The 16,779-nt window shown below is 43.7% G+C and overlaps 2 protein-coding genes across 4 annotated transcripts in view; one reads left to right on the forward strand and one right to left on the reverse strand.

Annotated features, from left to right (window-relative positions):
* HEATR4 (HEAT repeat containing 4) overlaps positions 1-6,444 on the reverse strand; it is a 49,001-nt gene extending 42,557 nt beyond the window's left edge. For 2 of the 3 annotated variants that reach the window (XM_060617320.3, XM_060617321.3), the window contains exon 1: positions 6,330-6,444. The gene's annotated coding sequence lies outside the window, so the exon portion shown is untranslated. Of the gene's footprint in view, positions 1-2,165; positions 2,294-6,329 lie in introns of those variants that run through there. The other variant, XM_060617322.3, reaches the window with a different exon arrangement.
* Positions 6,445-6,492: 48 nt separating this feature from the next.
* Positions 6,493-13,577, forward strand: LOC132668365 (acyl-coenzyme A thioesterase 1-like). Its single transcript, XM_060617345.3, has 3 exons — positions 6,493-7,063; positions 8,619-8,821; positions 11,192-13,577. The coding sequence occupies exons 1-3, from the start codon at positions 6,493-6,495 to the stop codon at positions 11,789-11,791; spliced, it is 1,374 nt and encodes a 457-aa protein (XP_060473328.3). The 3' UTR covers positions 11,792-13,577.
* The last annotated feature ends 3,202 nt before the right edge of the window (positions 13,578-16,779 follow it).

Below are 16,779 nucleotides of genomic sequence, written 5' to 3' on the forward strand. Positions count from 1 at the left end.
AAAAACAGATAAGGACCAGTTTTGCCCCAAGATGACTATATGGAATGATTTTGGATGTCCCAAAATACATATATATACACTCTTTAGCCTGTGACACTAGAATCTTTGGTTACAGTGCCAGCATCCCAGAGAGAATACCATATTAGCATTGCCATTTTTTGTAAATTCTCAAGGGATAGTTATTCTCATCTAATAAGGTGGGTTGGTGAAAAGAGGAATAATACCTGATGTGTTTTGAAGAGAAATGAGGACAGGACAAAATGTTGAAGGGTTTTGTCAAAAGCGACTTGTCCTAGACGGACATAGGGTCAGAAGACAAGTGTAAGGCCAAGTTCTGCACTTCCCAGCCATGTTACCTTGGGGAAGTGATTTAATATCTCTAGTTTGTCTCAGTTTGCCAGCCTGAAAATAGAGTTTGATATCTAATTTGGTGTAGATATGAAGCTCAAAATTAAGGAGCAAGTATGAAAGGGTTTTGTTTTTTTTTTGCAAGCTTCAAAGTATTACACAACTAAGAGGAACTGTTAACTGATTTACAGTATGGACTATTGCCGCCAGAAGGCAAGTCTCTGGGGTCCCACAGTTAGATGGTGCATTGGGCACTTAGGGAACAGGTTAGGATTATTGAGGCCCTAGGCAATTAAAAGAGAAGGTGGATAGAGAGGGAAGAAGAAAACCTATGAATGGAGTTTGGAGGCTCCATATTATCCAAACTTAAATGTTACCTAGACCAACATTGAGGCACAAACATCCCCTTAAGAACCAAAAGCAGGGGGAGCCTGGCTGGCATAGCCAGTAGAGCATGCGACTCTTGATCTCAGGGCCATGAGTTCGAGCCCCATGTTGGGCATGGAGCCTACTTTAAAACAAAACAAAACAGGGTGGCAGGTCCAGGTGCCTTTGTATACTGACAGCATAAGAAATTGAATACATGGCATCCTGTAGTCAAACCTGGGATAACTGCAGACCAGGCCCCACAATCTGGTAAACAGCAACATTATCTCTGTGCCTCTCAGAACCAGGCTAGACAGGCAGGAGTGGGGCTGGAAGGGCTAGGCCACGTGCCTCCAAGTAAAACCTAATAGAAGAATCCAGATTCAAAATGAGTGATATCTCAGAGGTTCCAAATTTTCCCCTACCCTCACCCCCTGGTCTGGTACCTTTATTCTCCAGAAATAATTAAAGTGGGCTGAATGATTCATGTCAAAAGGAGTAATACCTTGCTTTTTCTTTGTTATTAAAGCAGCAGAAACTGTCAAAGAAGGCTAAAAAGCAATAAACCTTAGCACAGTATTTCTGAGAGCTTTTGAAAATACACTCTCCCCTCCACCCACAGATTTTAAGGTAGGGCCCAAGAGGGACAGTCAGCTTCTACAACAGTGTTAATGGTTAAGGATCTTCTGCATCAAGATCATTTGAGGAGCTTGTTAAAATGCAGAATCCCAGGGGTGCCTGGGTGGCTCAGTTGGTTAAGTGTCCAACTTTGCCTCAGGTCATGATCTCACGGTTGGTGGGTTCAAGCTTGGAGCCTGCTTTGGATTCTGTCTCTGTCTCTCTGTCTCTCTCTCTCTCTGTGCCCCTCCCCTGCTCGTGCTCTGTCTCTGTCTCAAAAATAAACATTAAAAAATTTTTAAAAATGAGGAATCCTGTGTGCTACACCCCAGAATATTGATTGAGTAGGCTGCAAGTGAGGCCTAGAAATCTGTATTTTAACCAGCTCTCACGGGTGTTCATACACATTAAATTGAGAGAAGCCATAGCCCCAAGAGCTAATTTTTTTTTTAATGTTTTATTTATTTTCGAGACAGGGAGAGACAGAGCATGAACAGTGGAGGGTCAGAGAGAGGGAGACACAGAATCTGAAACAGGCTCCAGGCTCCGAGCTGTCAACACAGAGCCCGACGCGCGGCTCGAACTCACGGACCGCGAGATCATGACCTGAGCTGAAGTCGGCCGCTCAACTGACTGAGCCACCCAGGCGCCCCCGCAAGAGCTATATTTGGGATATATGAAGGAAGCTTGGTGGTGGGGAGAGCAGGATCAGGGAACACAGCCTCAACCTGGCTTGACTCACACCCCTCTCTCTGCTGCCTCTTTTTCATCAGAAAGTTCCTTCATTTTTTTCCCCTCTACTTTCTAATTACTATTCCTTGCCATGTACTCACACAGATATACTGCCGACTCCTGAGATTACTAAGGTAACTGCCAGAAAGATGACTCTGTTCCAACTCTTATCTCTTGCAAATATCAAAACTGAGGCCCAGAGAGGAAAAACATGACTAAGATCACAGTAGTGGTTGATACCTGAAGTAATACCCTTTTGACGCCTAATCAAAATCTTTTCAACTACTTCAGGCTGTCTTATATCATTCAGCTGACGAAAACTCTTTTCAGGTACTGGTAAAGTAGAAGTGTTTTGAAATTACCTTCAAAATGGCCTCCTACAACACAGTCATCAAAAGAAAGCATCTTAAACCTTCCGTAGTTTCTTAGGTTCCAAAGCTGTTTATATTGGTTACCAGGCAACCACCTCTTTAGAATTCCATGAGTCTACTCACAGAATTTGCAGGTTCAATCAGTGGTATCTTCGACGATTTATTTAATTTCCTTTTGTAAACAACTTCGGGAAATTGCCTTGTATTTATTGATTGATGCCACAATGGATTCCTTAGTCATCCTTTGAAAATGAACCCCTAGATGTGTGCTGCTCAATTTTTTCCCTCACTAGGCTTCATAAGTACTGCTGAGAAAAGGCAAAGCAGTGAACACATGAACACCCAGCTCTGGCATGAAGATCACTAGGCTGATAGAACAAACAGTAAAGTAGAATGGGTCTGTCTTTGGGGTCTTTTCTGTTCCCCTTTCATCACCACCCCCCACTGAATCCCCTTCCTTCACATAGTTCAATTCCATCTCCCCTGGTCCCCAAATCCTGGCTAGATTATCAGCTGATGACACTATTTTTACAAAGGGATTCTTCAAATCCCCTATTTCTAATAGTAAAATCCCAGACTTCCAGAATACTAGTCTTCAGGAGTTCCTTTACAGAACTAATTTGTCCTGACGGTAGGGAAGATTTCTGGGCATAAGGTTCTGTCTGTTGTGTTGACCTGGGGCCATGCTATCCAGGTGGTTACCACTGAGAGAAATGAGCACTACCAAGTGAGAAAATGAGCATTCACTTCAGTGCCTGGGCTCAAGCTGTGCTCAGACCCTGGGACCCTTACAAAAGGGTGAAAAGACATGGTCTCTGAGATGAAAAGAGACTGAAAGACTTAAAAAAAATTAAACAGAATTTGGGCACCTGGGTGGCTCAGTCAGTTAAGCACCTGACTTCGACTCAGGTCATGATCTCACGGTTCGTGAGTTCTAGCCCCGCGCTGGGCTCTTTGCTGACAGCTCCGAGCCTGGAGCCTGCTTCAGATTGTGTGTCTCCCTCTCTCTCTGCCCTGCCCCTGCTCACATTCTGTCTCTCTCTCTCTCTTAAAAATAAATAAAAACATTTTAAAAAATTAAAACAGGGGCACCTGGGTGGCTCAGTTGGTTCAACTTCGGTTCAGGTCATGATCTTACAGTTCGTGAGTTCGAGCCCCATGTCAGGCTCTTGGCTGCCAGCAAGGAGCCTGGAGCTAGCCCACTTTGGGTTCTGTCTCTCCCTTTCTCTCTGCCCCTCCCCTGCTCACACTCTGTCTCTGTCTCTCAAAAAGAAATAAATGTTAAAAAAAATTTTTTTTTAATTAAACAGAATTACCATGTGATCCAGCAATCCTACTACTTCTGCATATATACCCAAAAGAATTGAAAACAGGGGCTCTTATACAGGTATTTGTACACTCATGTTCATAGCAGTACATTCACAATAGTAAATGTGAAAACAACCCCATATCCATCAGTAGATGGATAAACAAAATGCGTTGCATACATGCAGCAGAATATTATTCAGCATTAAAAAAGAAGGAATTTCTGATACATGCTACATCTATGGATGGACCTGAAAGACACACTAACTGAAATAAGCAGACACAAAGGGACAAATACTGAATGATTCCACTTATATGAGGTAACTAGAGCAATCAAATTCCTAGAGACAGAAAGTGGTTTCCAGGGGCTGGGGGGTGGGTTTCAGTTTGGGTGATGAAAAAGTTCTGGAGATGGACAGTGGTGATGGTTGCACAACAATGTGAGTGTATTTAACTATACACTTAAAAATGGTTAAAATGAGGGTGCCTGGGCTCTGTCCATTGGGTGTCCAACTATTGGTCTTTTTGTTTTTTAATTTTTTTTAACATTTTATTTTTTGAGAGACAGAGAGCGTGAGCAGGGGAGGGGCAGAGAGAGAGGGAGAGACAGAATCCAAAACAGACTCCAGGCTCTGAGCGGTCAGCACAGAGCCTGATGTGGGCTTTGAACCCACAGACATGATATCATGACCTGAGCTGAAGTCAGACACTCAACCAACTGAGCCACCAGGCACCCCTCTGCTTGGGTCTTGATCTCCAGGTCACGGGTTTGGGCCCTGCTCTGGGCATGAAGCCCACTTAAAACAAAATGGTTAAAATGGTACATTTTATGTTGCTATATACAATTAAAAAAATACTGTTTAATTATAAAAGCCATGTTATTTCTGATAGAAATTATGGACAGAGAAGAAAATTAAAACTACCCAAAATACAGGATGCCTGGGTGGCTCAGTTGGTTAAGGGTCCACCTTGATTTCAGCCTAGGTCATGATCTCACAGTGATGGGATCATGCCCCACATCAGGCTCCAAGTTGAGCCTGCTTGGGATTCTGTCTCTCCCTCTGCCCTTCCCTCGTGCTTGTGTGTGCGCTCCCAAAATAAATAAACTTAAAAAAAAAAAAGACATTTAAAGCACAATGGTTCAGAGCACAGACTCTGGAATCTGATTGCAGAGATATAAATCCCAGTATATCTAGTTGCTTGATCTTTAACAAATCATTTCACCTCTCCAGGCCTTAATTTTCTCATAAGGTTCTTGTAAGGATTAAGAGCTAGCTATTATTATTTACTTTCTTTAGTTTCTGTGCCCAAAATACACTGAAATATCCCACAGAACCAGTGCAAAAGTAATTAGAGCTATAGGGAGTTGCATGATTAATGACCAGCAGGACGTAAGAACATTCGAAACTAAGTAAAAGTCCTTGGGTGGCCTTATTGGGAGCAGTGGCAAACACAAATTGTGGGCTTGAAATAAGCTTACACAATTTGCAGGTTTCTCTAATAAAAAGGATATGAAAAATCATGAATGTAAAATCAAATACAAGGCCTTGGAAAGGGCCTGAAGTTAAGTTTAATGAAATACCCACTCCTAGATGGATTTTATGAAAAAGTGGGGAGGGGAGCCTGGGTGGGTCAGTTGGTGGAGTGTCTCATCTGACTTACACTCAGGTCATGCTCTTGCGGCTTGTGGGTTTGAATCCCACATGGGGCTCTGTGCTGTCAGCCTGGAGCCTGCTTGGGATTCTGTATCTCCTGCTCTCTGCCCCTCCCCCACTCGTGCTCTAGCTCTCTTTCTCTCTCTCTCTCTCAAAAATAAACATCAAAAAAATTTTTAAAGACTTGACTTCCAAAAAAAAAAAAAAAAAAAAAAAAGTGGGGAAAAGGTGAAATGTCCCGGATGAGAAAGAGATCACGTTTGCCTAAATACAGCAACTTGACAATGCAGTATAATCTCAACTGGCTATTTTTACACCTATAAGGAATGAGGTTGAGGTCACACAGCTAGTAAGACTCCAGGCCCCTAAAATGTAGGATAGTGTAGAAGATAAGCATATACACAGGTAAATATACAAGCAAAACACCATGATGCACACTTTTAATGAAACGCCCTATAATTATTAATGGGAGTGAATCAGTCAACAAATTGATAAAACTCAATTCCAGGCCTGCACTCGTCTTAGCCATTGACAGCCAGCAGCCGGCCTCTGTGCAGCCAACACTGCACAAGCCAAAAAGCTTATGAGAAGCAGAACTAGGAAATTCTTATCCCACATAAAAAGTGCAGGTTTTTCAGTATGTAAAGCAAGTTCATGTATATCTATTTTCGCTCTTTCTTTTATTTTTTGTTTATTTATATTTGAGAGAGAGAGAGAGAGAGTGCGCCAGCCGGGGAGGGGCGGAGAGAGACGGAGACAGTCTGAAGTAGGCTCCAGGCTCTGAGCTGTCAGCATAGAACCGGACTTGACTCAAAATCACGAGCTGTGAGATCATGACCTGATCCCAAGTCGTATGCTTAACCGACTGAGCCACTCAGGCGCCGCTTTGGCTTTTTTTTCTTTTTTTCTTTTTTTTTACAAGTAAGCTACTGACCTGATGTGCAAGAGTCTGGCCCTCCAAGCTCAATTTGGCGTCCTCCTTGGCCGCACAGGGCGCTCAGCATGCAGCTGAGGCAACCTGCCACTAGAGGGCCTCTACTGGTTTCTAACTTTCTCCACGGTGTTCATTGAAATGAGGTCAAAAGTCAAAAGACAAAATGGTGGTCTCCTCTGCGGCTACGCTGCGAGCTTCTGGACTCCGCCGATGGGGTCAGCTGCCAGGCTCTCCAAAGCTATGGTCTGGTGGCCGGGTCTCGTGGGCACCTGCCCGGAGGACAGCGACCTGGCGCCTGGAGCCCGCGGGTCGCGGCTGCTGGGACGAACCCGTGCACATCGCGGTGCGCGACCTCGCTCCCGGACAGCCCGTCACGCTGAGCGCGTCCCTGCGCGACGAGAAGGGCGCGCTCTTCCGGGCCCGCGCGCGGTACCAAGCGGACGCCGGCGGCCTCCTGGACCTGGCGCGCGCGCCCGCGCTGGGCGGCAGCTTCACGGGGCTCGAGCCCATGGGGCTGCTCTGGGCCCTGGAGCCCGAGAAGCCCTTGGTGCGGCTGGTGAAGCGGAACGTGCAGACGCCCTTCGCCGTGGAGCTGGAGGTGCTCGAGGGCCACGAGCCCGACGCCGGGCGGCTCCTGGGCCGAGCGGTGCTGGAGCGCGACTTCCTGCGGCCGGGGATGCGGCGGGTGCCGGTACGCGCGGGCCGGGTGCGCGGCACGCTCTTCCTGCCTCCCGGTGAGTGCGTTGCGTCCCAGGCTGTCCTGTCTGCCTTTCTCTGGCCTCCTGCAGGTCTACCAAGAGTAAGGATGTAACTCCCAACATTGCAGAGGTCTGTGGGGACGTTAAAGTGTACCCTGCCTGGGGAGGTGGCTCTCTTGCTCCAAAACTTAGAGGTCAGTTAGAAGACATCATAAGGAAATGGAAAAGACAGTTGTAAGTAAAAGCGAAACATTTTATAGGTAGTTCCAAGTCTTTAACGACTTTTAAAATAGTTTCTCAGTATAGCAAGTTTACTTCTAACTCCCACAGTATATCAAGGTTGAGGAAACTGGTATAGGGCGCCTGGGTGACTCAGTCCATTAAGCGTCTGATTCTTTGTTTTAGCTCAGGTCATAATCTCAGGCTTGGTGGGTTCGCAACGCCTCTGTGCTGACTGCTTGGGATTCTCCCACCCCCCCCTCGAAAGGAAGAAAGGAAGGAAAGGGAAGGAAAGAAGCTATTTCCCTAAAAAAAAAAAAAAAAAAAAATCAACATGGATGAATTTCAAAAAGAGTACTGAGTGAAACAATGAAGTCCCAGAAGAACACATTCAATATCACTCCATTCAGATAAATAAAACTCAAAAAATAGGCAAGATAAAATACTGTTTAAGGTACATGTATAAGTGGTAATACTGTAAAGAAAATTAAGAGAATGATAAAATTCAGCATAGTGAAAAGGGAGAGAAGGGGCACAGATACTCGGGGCTTGGATAGTTAGTACTGAGTTATTTCTTAAGGTGTTGGGTGTAAAGTGTTTGCCTTATCATTTTTTCAGATTTTGCATGTTAGGTATAAACTTTTTGTGTAAATGGTAAAAATGTCCGATAAACAGAGTCTAGCTTAATGCATTTGAGATTCATTCATGCTCCGTATATCCAATCGTTTCTTCTTGTTTCTTAGTAGTACTCCATTCTGTGGGTATACTTCAGTTTTATTCATTCAACAGTTGAAGGACGGGGGTTTCCAGGCTGGGTTTCAAGTCTTTAGAGATTACGAATAAAGTCACTGCAAACTGTTGCATACAAGTTTTTGTATGAACACCAATTTTCATTTCTCTTGGGTAAGCACCTAGGAGTGAGATTGTTAAATCATATGATTAAGTATATGTTTACCTTTATAAGAAATTGCTCAACTGTTTTCCAAAGTGGCTGTATTGTTTTGCATTTCCACCGTCAATGTATGAGGGTTCCACTTACTCTACATGTTCTCTGGCATTTGGCATTGTCACTTTTGGGGGGGCAGTGGGCAGTGGTTTTGCTGTTTTCATTGTCTACTTGTAAATTATTTTTAATTAGAAAAGTAATGCATACTTAACTGTAAAAAATCTATGGGGCTTTGAAGCTCTGGGCATAGGGGAAATGTGGATTGAGCCTGTGCCACTGTCTGGATCTTTGAAGGCCAGAGATCTTCTAACATTTCTGATTGTCAGCAGAAAAGTTTGACATCACCAAGTAGACAACACATGGCTTTTGACACCACTGCAAAGAGTTTAAGAAATAGTTCAGTTTTGTGTTTTGCTTCTTCCAAAGAACCTGGGCCCTTCCCTGGGATTGTGGACATTTTTGGAGCTGGAGGTGGCCTTCTGGAATATCGAGCTTGTCTGCTGGCTGGCAAGGGTTTTGCTGTGATGGCTCTGGCTTATTATAACTATGAAGACCTCCCCCGGGGCATAGAGACCCTCCACCTGGAGTACTTTGAAGAAGCTGTGAACTACCTGCTGGATCATCCTGAGGTTGGAATGTCTCTAGGTTTTGTGATCTGTGTATCAGGTGTTCTCCTGACTGCTCTTGGTTTTGATACAACTTGACAAATTCACGACAGCTACTCCCAATACCCAACACACATTACCATTTATAGTTCTCGTAGACAGTTTGTCTGCAATTATATGTTACCATATATTCTGCTACTAAAGATGTTCTTCTTCGGTTTGGAATTTTAAATTCCAGTATTTTATAGTTTATTATAATCAGCTCAAACACATGTGAGAACCCTAAGTTCGATACAGGAAGGAGAGGGAAAGGGAAAGGTAATCACTTATCTCCAGAAGGCCGTAGGTTAAATGTTTGTGTCTAACAATGCTCCCTTCTTTGTGGCCCTTCTGAGAACACAGTATTAAATGAAGAACTGGGCCGCCAAAGAAGCTAGTTATTAGGAAGTGCTTTGAGGGCTTTATAGGTTCAGAGTATCAGAGGATCAGAAGATACACCTTACTTATTTTACAGTTCAGAGCTCACAGTGGATGGGAAGCTGTGGAACTCTTAGAAAAGGTGATAGGGTGTAATGGCACCAGCACAAGATGTAGACAGACAAAAGTTAAAGTTAAATGTAAGTTTGATTTCACCAACTAGTAACTAGTTCCATGACCTTGGGGCCTCCCTTTCCTCCGAAAAATTGGGATGGTAATAATATATCATTTAATTCCTAGTACTTTTCTTTTATGAGGAGTAAATGGTTGAAACCAGTCAAGGGTGCTATTGGAGAAGTCATAAGGAAAAAAAAGACTGCTGTTGACAGGTGACTCAAATGGCCATTTGGTTTTTTGTTTGTTTTGGGTTGTTTTTTTTTTTTAAGTTTAGTCATTTGTTGAGAGAGAGACAGAGAGAGAGACTTAACCAGGCCCCATGCTCAGCACACAGCCTGATGTGGGGCTTAAACTCAGGACCCTGAGATCATGACCTGAGCTGAGATCAAGAGTCGGATCCTTAATTCTGGAGCCACCCAGGCACCCCTCAAATGGCCACTTGTAATAGAAGATTTTGGTAACTGTGGCAAGAGCAGTCCTTGTGGAATAGTGCAAACCCAAGCTACCCTGAGGGGATTTGGTAGAAAAGGGAAGACGAGAAGAACAGCTACAGACAATTTTGTCTCCACAAATTTTGCTGTAAAAGAGAGTAGAAAACTAGGGCAGAGTGGATGTGAGGTGGAGGGACTGTTGTGAAAATGGAAGAGGTACTAGAGCATTTAAGTACGCTGATGGGAATGGGCCAGTTGAGAAGAAAGTTATGAAAGAGGAGAGGGAGATGATGTAATTGTAGGAGGGAAGTCCTTGAGAATGAGAGTGGAGGAGATCCCAAGTACAAGCAGCAGGGGGCCTTTGATAAGCACAGAGATGCTTCTTTGGAAACAGAAGAGAAGGTATAGAGCTTGAGTTCACATGGCACTAAGTAGATCTCGCAGGGGGAAATGAGGAGCAGTTCCTACTGGGCTATTTATTTTCTCCTCCAAGTATGAAGAGCTGAAAGTGAAAGAAACAAGGTTAAAGGTTAAGGGGCTTGAGGAGATAGGAGGTGTGACACAGTCTTTTACAGAAGTGGGAAGCGCACATAAGTGAAATGTGGCAGGATAGATGGGAAATATGGATGCTTATCTGAAATTTGTGGTCATGAAATGAAAGTAAGCTCTGTCAGCATAAATGTGTAGTTTTTTTTCCAGCAGTGTTCACTTGCACAAATACAGGCCTGGAGGAAGTGAATAGGGGGGTTTAACCAAGGTTAGTGTTTTTCCAGGAAAGTATGACCAAAGGCAGAGAGATCTTAGAGTTAAGGGTGGTTACAAGGACGTGATAATAACAAAGAAGCTTGAAATCTAAAGTAAGTGAGAGGCAAGTAAGAACACAAGAGACATACTGATAGTTAAAACAACAGTGGTAGTCAAGGCCACCGAGAGGTGGAAATGGGTGGTACAAGAATGGTTAACCTGGAATTATTGAAGGTGGTGATCAGAGAGTGGAATGCTTGAAGCTGAGGTTTTAGAGATGAACTACTCACTGATGATGACTCAGTTTAGGTTATGACAGTGGGAGTGGATGGCTGAGACAGGGTAGGGAAAAAAACATTGTTTAAGTTTGAGGTCAAGGAACTGAGAAGCCAAAGTATTTACTCTGTCCTCCACATGGTTGTTGAAGTCACCCAAGAATGATGATGGAGAGACTGTAGGAAAAAAGACAGAGAGGAAGAAAAGTAAATACCCCAAGGTTGTAAAACTGGCAAATGGTAGAGCCCAGATTCTGACTCAGTTCTGCCTGGTATCCAGTTCCAGGCACTACAGATCATGCTGCACTGTTCATGGACTCGTTCTCCTCTCTCCTCTGTTCTTTTCTCAGGTAAAGGGTCCAGGAGTTGGGCTGCTTGGGAGTTCCAAAGGAGGTGATCTCTGCCTCTCCATGGCCTCGTTCCTGAAAGGCATCACCGCCGCCGTCATAATCAATGGCTCTGTGGCCAATGTGGGGGGAACCTTACACTACAAGGATGAAACTTTGCCTCCTGTGGGCTTCGACCAAAGTCGCATCAAGCTGACCAGAGACGGCTTGGCAGACATTCTGGATGTGCTGAACAGCCCTTTGGAGGGACATGACCAGAAGAGTTTCATTCCTGTGGAAAGGGCTGAGAATGCCTTCCTGTTCCTAGTAGGTCTGGATGACCACAACTGGAAGAGTGAATTCTATGCTAATGAGGCCTCTAAGCGCTTACAGGCCCATGGTAAGGAAAAGCCGCAGATCATCTGTTATCCTGGGGCAGGGCACTATATTGAGCCTCCTTACTTCCCCTTGTGCCAGGCTTCCCTACACACCTTGGTGGGTGGTCCTGTCATCTGGGGAGGGGAGACCAGGGCTCATGCCATGGCCCAGGTGGATGCTTGGAAGCAGCTCCAGACTTTCTTCCACAAACACTTGGGTGGGGGAAAGTCAGACAGACTCTCTTGAAGACATAACCCAGTATTTGAAGGTTGTGAGGGTGAGACTTTTATATGCTAAAAAGTATCAGTTAAAGTCAATTCTATCTGAGGTATTATGCTAACACTTTTGGGTTTTTATTCCTTTCTCTTTAAATAACATTACTGTTAAAAATAGTCTCTGTGGGGAATAAGTTTAGGAATTCCCTGAGCTTGCACCAATGGGTTAACAAGGTTTAGGATGAAAGTATCCAAGGTAAACAGGGCGAAAGCACCTCCAGCATAGTACAAAAGCATAAGAATGGGAAGCCACAGAATGAAAGCATCCAAGATTAGGTCAACAGGGAAAAGCGCTCCCAGCATGGTACAAAAGCAGAAAGCTGCTTTCACAGGAAGGAATGTCCAGAATAGGTCAACAGGGCTATAGACAGCAGCAGGGTGAAGCTGCCCAGAGTGGAGCTAATTAGCCAAAGAAAGTTGCCTTGTTGACCCTGAGGTAGCCTGCTGTATCTGTCTTCTCCCTTAGGCAAGTTAAGATAAACAGACACAGAGCCTCGTGCCCGTGTAAACAACCATCTGCTCAGCGGAAAAGGTTTTGTTTTGTATTGACCCAAACCCTTAACACTACATATCTTTGAAACCCCCTTTCTCTCACACACATGAGTTAATGTTCATGGTTTCATGGTCTCTTTCTGCATGTTCATCACTTTTGTAAGCGTTCTGATCCTAATAAAAACAGAGCAAAGATCCTTACTCAGGGCTCTTGTCTCCTCCCAGACATTAGCCTCTCTCACATTTAATTCTGCATCCACTCTCTTGCTGGACAAGAGAGAACTCCAGACTCAAAGTCCGCAACAAGTCTCCATACAAACAATGTCAGGAATGAAAAGAGAGCCTTAAGTATAAGCAACTTTTATTAAAGTTTAAAATTGGGACATTACAGATAAAGTTGCTGTTTCCTTTCAGTGGTCTCAGCCTTGTCTCCACTGTCGGGGAGCAAGAATTCCTGTCCTGTCATAAGTCCTTCTAGCTGGACTAAGAATCACATTGACATAAGACAGATTAATAGGAGAAAATCAAATTTAATAGCATATGCACAGGAAATCCACACAGACATGGAAATATATTTACAATTATAGAAAAAGAAAAGGAAGATTTTTAAAACTTTTTAAAAATGTTTATTCATTTTTGAGAGGGAGGCACAGAGTCCAAAGCAGGGCTCAAACTCACAAACCGTGAGACCATGACCTGAGCCAAAATCAGATGCTCAACCGACTGAGCCACCCAGGTGCCCTGAGGAAAGGAAGATTATTAAGATGTAAACATGGCAACGTGATCTTTTTTCCTTAATATGGATTATGATTTATATTATTTATATATCCCTTTCTCTTCTGTTTTTTCATTGAATTTTTCTAAATTGCTACATTACTGAGAATCCTGCCTCAGATTCAGACAGCACCTAAATAAATAAAATGTCATTTTGAAAAACTCTAGCAAGGGTGCTAACTTGAGGCTTGTGGTTTCTGGCTCTGCCAAGTCAGGACTAAAATAGAAGAAAATTGAGAACTAAAAGAAACAAAAATCAGGATCCCTGGGTGGCTCAGTCAGTTAAGCACCCGACTCTTGATTTTCATGATCTCTCAGTTGTGGGATCAAGCCCTGCATCAGGCACTTCACTAGCTGTGGAACCTGCTTGAGATGCTCTCTCTCTCTGTCTCTCTCTCTGCCCCTCCCTCCCCCTCTTGTGGGTGCGTGTGGGCTCTCTCTCTTTCCTTCAAATAAGTAAACTTTGAAAAAAATAAAGAAGCAAAAAGCGATGGAAGACTCGAAGATTTTGTTTTCTTTTTTTCACATGAAGAAAATGTGCTGCTTATATAGTTTCTAGTCCCCACTAACCTCAGTGGGCTGAGGGATGCCTCTTCCACCCATGCCCAGGAATGTAATAGCAGGTAGGTAGCTTTCTCTGCAATGCTGATTGTGCTTTCTGCGTGCCTTCCTAAGCACATGGGCAAGAAAAACCAGACTGGTTTAACTATACTCTCCAAGGCAATCTCTTCCCTTGTTCATCATGCTGGAATACTTAGCATCCTCAGAGATTGTGGAGCAGGTTCCTGAAAGAGCCTCAGGACAGAAACAAAAAGATGTTAAGAATGTGGATGGCCAGGGACACCCGGGGGGCTCAGTCGTTCAAGGATCCAACTCTTGATTTCAGCTCAGGTTGTGATCTTGTGGTTTGTGAGTTCCAGCCCCACATTGGGCTCTGTGCTGACAGTGTGGAGCCTGCTTGAGATTTTCCCCCTCTCTCTGCCCCTCCCCCCACTTGCACTCTCTGTCTCTCTCAAAATAAATAAACTTAAAAAAAAAACAGTGTGGATGACCATGTTCCTTGACTGGGCCTTAGAGCACAGACACGGGGAGGTGAAGAGACCCTCCTTTAATCCCTTCTGAAATAAGATGGAGGTATAAACAAGTGGGGGAAGTAACATTTTAGTGTAGAGGTGAAACAGAATAAAAGTGCCATGGAGACAGTATTATATAAGGATGAGACAAACCACCTCCAACATGGTAGAGAGGTGGGGAGGACTTAAGAGAAGTGGCATTTCAGATGGGACTTGAACTACAGGTAGGACTTAAAATTGGGGGTTATTGGCCTTTTTTTAAAGGTAATGTATGTTTATTCTAGAAATCCAGAAAATACTGAAAACTATGAAGAAGTCAAAAGGCAGGCAGCTGTACCTAGTTACTCACTACCAAAGTGTACAGGATGGAAAGGGGGACAGGGAGTAACTTTGTGATGAGGAAGCTTGACAAATGCTACCTTACCCAGGTAAACATCAGTGATAAATTGTGTTGATACCACGTACGCTTGATGTGACTGATGTGTTGAAAGTGGCACTTTAAGTCTGCTGTCTTCCTCCCAAGAACCCATAACCCTAGTCTCAAGTATCAAGCAAGCCCGAATTAAGGGACATTCCGCAAAAGACCTCACCAAAATACTCAAAACTGTCAAGAACGTGAAAAACAAAGAAAGTCTGAGAAACCATCAGCCAAGAAGCAGCTAAGGAGACATGACTGTAGAAGTGGCTTTTAGGCAAACAGGCTTGAGCAATGGGATGCAGAAAGGGCCCAGAGCGACCACCTGGCTGAATACAGACAGGCCCATCAGGCAACCCACCTCAAAAATCCACAAGCCCTAACTAACCAGTGCGCTACATTTTTCTTTTAAGTTTTTTTTTTTTTTTTTTAATGTTTATTTATTTTTGGAGGAGAGAAAGAGCATGAGTGGGGGAGGGGCAGAGAGGGGGGAGACACAGAATCTGAAGCAGGCTCCAGACTCTGAGCTGTCAGCACAGAGACCAATGGGCTACTTATAACTGGGCACAGTTACCAAAAAGGGAGAATTCCATACATCACTGTCCCTCCTCATCTTCCCCCCCTTTAAAAACAGAGCCCACCCACTGCCTTTGCAGACACATCTCCTTTGCTGTCCTGCCTGCAGCCCACTTGCCCTGTATTCATTAAACATCTATGCCCTTTGTTCTGCCTCAGGTGAATTATTTTACCTCCTGCACCACCAGCTTCCAACTGATTGTCACCCCACATTTGGGGGCCCCTATTGGATCGAGAGACACCTCATTTAGACACCACAATGACTAATGTAATATGGTATCCTAGATAGGGTGCTTGAACAAAAAAACGACATTAGGGAAAAACTAAGGAAATACGGGCACAGTATGGAGTTTAGTTAATAACGATACATCCATTGGTTCACTAGTTGTGACAAATGCGCCATAGTGATATAAAATGCTAACAAAACTGGGTATTGCATATAAGAAGCTCTCTTATTTTGGACCTTTTCTGTAAATGAAAAACTATTTCAAAATAAAAGTTTTAAGTATTTAAAAAAGGAAGCACAATTAAAATTTTGCTTCATTTCCTTCCAGTTTTTTTCTACATATGTGTGTGTATTCATACTTTATCGTGTGTATAGATTTTTGTCCTGCTTTCCACTGTATGTCCTGCTTTCCACTGCTTTCCATTGTATGACCTAACATCATACAATGAGCACACACCATACCAAATATGTTGACAAGATTTCATAATCTATAATGACCTAAGCAGTTTTCTATTTTTGGACATCTCAGTTTAAAAAATAGTTTAGCTGTAGGGCACCTGGACTGCCCAGTCAGCTGAGGGTCCAACTCCATTTCGGTTCAGGTTCATGAGTTCAGGTTCATCTCACGGTTCATGAGTTCCAGCCCATGAGTTTCCAGCCCAAAGTTGGGCTCTGCGCTGACAGTGCCCGAGCACACTCTCTCCCCATCTCTCTCTGTCCCTGCCCCACTCGTGCTCACGTGCTGTCTCTCTCTCTCTCTCTCTCAAAATAAGTGAACTTTAAAAATTTTAAAACAGTTTAGCTGTAATGATTAGTGTTGTGATGGTTAGCTTTGTAAATTCATTTCTGTGTAGATCTCAGACCATTTCCTTGGGATGTAGAAGACTTCCCTGTTAAGAAAGAGTAAGGCTGGAAATATAAGTTTATCCTTTAGGGATAATGAATAGGTTCTGTGTAGTTTAAAAGAAGATTCTAGGAGCGCCTGGGTGGCTGAGTCGCTTAAATGTCCAACTCTTGGTTCTGGCTCAGGTCATGATCTCACAGTTTTGTGAGTCTGAGCTCCACGTTGGGCTCTGCACTGTCAGCACACAGCCTGCTTGTCTCCCTCTCTCTGCCCCTCCCCCACTTGCACTGTCTCTGTCTCTCTCAAAATAAATAAGTAACAACAACCACAACAAAAGATTCTAGGTCAGCAAGTTTATAGTTTCAAGGAAAAACAAGTTGCAAAGTTAATTTATTTCCAAGCATCTTTGTATAGTCACTAATCAACTAATGTTTTGCTTTTAAAAAGTTAGGAATTTTTTTCTAATGCTGTAAGATTACATATTTGACTTTTCATAGATATAAAAGCTCTTTGTCTTATAGGCGTTTCAAATAGTTTGAAACATTGTTCAGATGACTGC

The sequence above is a fragment of the Panthera onca genome, chromosome B3, assembly GCF_046562875.1.
Source record: "Panthera onca isolate mPanOnc1 chromosome B3, mPanOnc1 haplotype 2, whole genome shotgun sequence".
NCBI lineage: Eukaryota > Metazoa > Chordata > Mammalia > Carnivora > Felidae > Panthera > Panthera onca.